The sequence below is a fragment of the Mesitornis unicolor genome, unplaced genomic scaffold (assembly GCF_000695765.1).
Source record: "Mesitornis unicolor isolate BGI_N332 unplaced genomic scaffold, ASM69576v1 scaffold5310, whole genome shotgun sequence".
NCBI lineage: Eukaryota > Metazoa > Chordata > Aves > Mesitornithiformes > Mesitornithidae > Mesitornis > Mesitornis unicolor.
Window position 1 is genome coordinate 76,992 of NW_010160164.1, and position 3,258 is coordinate 80,249.

The 3,258-nt window shown below is 41.7% G+C and overlaps 1 protein-coding gene across 1 annotated transcript; it reads left to right on the forward strand.

The window, feature by feature from the left end:
- The first annotated feature begins 1,448 nt into the window (after positions 1-1,448).
- Positions 1,449-2,387, forward strand: SPERT (spermatid associated). The gene has a single exon (XM_010189055.1). The coding sequence runs from the start codon at positions 1,449-1,451 to the stop codon at positions 2,385-2,387; it is 939 nt and encodes a 312-aa protein (XP_010187357.1).
- The last annotated feature ends 871 nt before the right edge of the window (positions 2,388-3,258 follow it).

Below are 3,258 nucleotides of genomic sequence, written 5' to 3' on the forward strand. Positions count from 1 at the left end.
AAGGCAGCTGGGATACCTTGGTGCAGGGAGAGGTGTAGACCTAGGTGAAAATTGATAGTCAACCTCTTTTTAAAAAAAACCACAAAATTAAAAAAAAACAGAAAAGGGCACATATGTGCTGTTTGAAGCATTGCACAGAAACCCTAAGAATTCCAACAATTTAGTTATAAAAAATGGTTCGACCTTAGTTCAAATTTCTTCATCTTGAACATCACACAAATTTTATTTTCATAAAAACTGCAGAAAATAAGATTATCTTTGGTACAAACTACTTTTTTGTTTTGTTCTGTTTTGTGGGATTGTTTTGGTTTTGGTTTTTAGTTTTGGTGGGTTATTTTTTTCCATGCAAAAAGACTGAAATCCTTCATTAGACCAGGTTTGCTTATGGTGATTTAAGCAGCAACATTTGGTCAGAGGGAAGGATAGAAGTGTGTCGAGCAGATAAGTCTGAGGTTGCTGTGACTGAAATAAGAAGCATTGAAGGCACGGCCCAGCAGAATGGATTTTAAAGAGATGGGTTTTCTGAAAAAGAGGCAGACAGACAGTAGGGAAGAGATGAGCAATCACTATTACAAGGCTAGAAAGCAAGAAAAATAATGGAGCTATCAAAGGATGTAAAGAAAAGAGTGACTGGGGAGAAATGAGGAGGAAAGATGGAGACTTACCTATGGGTGGTGACAGTTTTTTTGGCCATAGTGATGGGAACTTGTCAGAAAAACATCAAAAGAGCAAAAGAGCTCTCCTGGTCCTGATGTCCCAGGTCTGTGATTTGGAGTTTTAATTATTTGCGCGTATTGTAACATTTGGTGCTCTCCCTGCTCTGTGGATTTTAAGATCAAAAAGCACAACAGCCACTGCATTTTTGTGGCATCCTGTTAACAGAAGCTACTGAGCATCAACAAGAAAAAGCTGCTCTTGAGGTCAGTTTTTCACTGTGATCCTTTAAAAATGTTTTCTTTTGAAAAGCTGATTTCAGCCTAGCAACGATTTTTAATTCATTTGTGTGTCACTCAGTTGGGTATGGGCTATTCTGAGGTGCAAGATACTCTTACATCTTATCCCCTTGCATGTCTATAAAAATGAGGTAGAGAAATAAAACGAGAGTCTGAGTTTTTCTAGAAAAGCTTGTGATGCTGCCATAGAGCTGCTTTATCTACTGATGCCAATTTTCTCAGCTTCTATAAACTATGTTTCTGGTGTATTCCTTACCTTCCAGAGTCAAAGGGGCAACACGGTTCACTGTGGGAACTGACTTGTTTGCTTGTTCCTGTCTTCCTATGGACTTCAATTTTGACCCTGAATTTGGACAGTAATTGTCTGCATTTGTGTTTCCTGTTCTTTCCACTCTGATCAAGCTCCTCCAGCCCTGCTGTGTCACCTACTCCTTGCCAGTGGACCTCTTGTCAAAGTTCTGGACACAATCCTCCTCAATCTGCTAAAGAAAGGCCATGTCTGCTTTTGATCTGATGAACCAGAGCACGCAGGTTACAGAGCTTGAGATAGACTGTATCGCTCCCTGGATGAAACTGAGGGATGAACATTTTGTCTTTGCTGATGGTAAAAGGATGAACGAGATCTACTGCCAGTCACCCTCTGCTTCCCACCGGAAAATCTTTACCAAGAAGGTACAGAATGAGTGGAGCATCTGGGAGGAGAACAGAGCTCTCTGGGAGGAAAACCAAGTCCTTCAGACTGAGAACAAGATGCTCCGGGAAGAAAACAAGGCTCTACAATGCCTCCAGTCACAGAACAGAGCTATCCAGGTTATTTACCCTGATGCCATTCAGCAAAACCTGAATTTCCAGAAGGAAAATAAGCTGTTCCCATTTTTCCGAGAGAGAAACATAGGCCTTCAGGTTAGCCCAGGCAACAAAGATCATCATGTGGTCCGGGAAAAGAAAATAATCTTAGAGGATTCTGAGCAGAGGGATAAAACAGTCCCCATCATCTCTGAAGATGAACAAGACATCACAGTCCATGAAGAGAGCAAAGATTCCAGCTCAGATCTTCAGGAAGACACTGATGCCATCACAGCTGTGGAAGAAGGTAACCCTGGCCCAGCCCCTCAGGAGGAACATGAAGCTAAAGACAGGAGCACCACTTCAACCCAGAATAAGATCAGGTTTGCCCCAAGCATGCAGAACGAGTATGAAATCCTCCAGGCTCTCCAGTATTTCTATAAACTCCTCCACATCTTCCTGAAAGTGAACTATCTCCTTGGGGAGAAACAGGGCTGTCAGATTCTCTATGATGTGAACAGACCCTTGCAAGAAGATTATGATAAACTGAAGCTGCAGCTGAATGCTGTGAAGAACACAGTGTCAGACATTGTAGCTCAAATGGAAATGTTGGAAAATGAGCTCATTGCCATCACTTCCACCTTGTAAGAAGAAGCAGGACAGAAGCTGGCAACTGAGCATCAGCTTGGAGAGATGTGAAGCTTGGTGTCAAGACCTCCAAGTTCACTTTCCTGGAAAACTTTCCTTGTTTCAGGGAACCTAATAAAGTCCCAGTAAAGCCTGAAGGCACCTGTGGAACATGGTGTTATTCTGACACTTTCTTATATTACTTAGAGGTATTTCTTCTGATTACACTGTGGGTGACTGTCATGAATTTGCTAGTGTCAGGAAAACAGCTTTCAGCATTCTTTTTCAAAGTTTCTGATAAGAAGACCTACATCACGCTTTTCACACTTAATTTGAGGTACCTTATGTTGGCTATGCTTTTCTGAGGGATGGGCATTTCCTAAAAATTAGGATACCAACTGTGAGCTGAATTTGAATCCCTAGTGGTCCCTTTCTTTCTGGCTAAGTTCAATGGCTGAACTGTATCTTTTGCCATGTACCAGCCTTCCCTCTCTCATATAGGGTAAGCAGTGGATCGTGGAAAATGCAGCCTCCTAGAGAGGGCAGGTCCATGAAAGGCAATGGGACACAAAAAACCACACTACCTGTGTCATGAGACATTGTATGCTAGTGCAAGCATAAAAAAGTGTTTCCATTTAAGGAAAACCAGTGCAACTACATGGCAGGAGTTTTCTATAAAAACTTCCCATGATTTTCTCAAGTATTATCTCTTCTGTAGAAACCAGTTAAGACAGATTTGCTTTCTGCACTTCTTGTAAATAGATAGATGAAGAGCTAGAGAAGGAGAGAGATGGATGATAGGTACTCTTCTCCACTAAAATTTACCGCCTACCACATTCTTTCTGTTTCTTTTTCCCAGCCACGCATTCCCACTTAAATGGTTGTCTCTTTC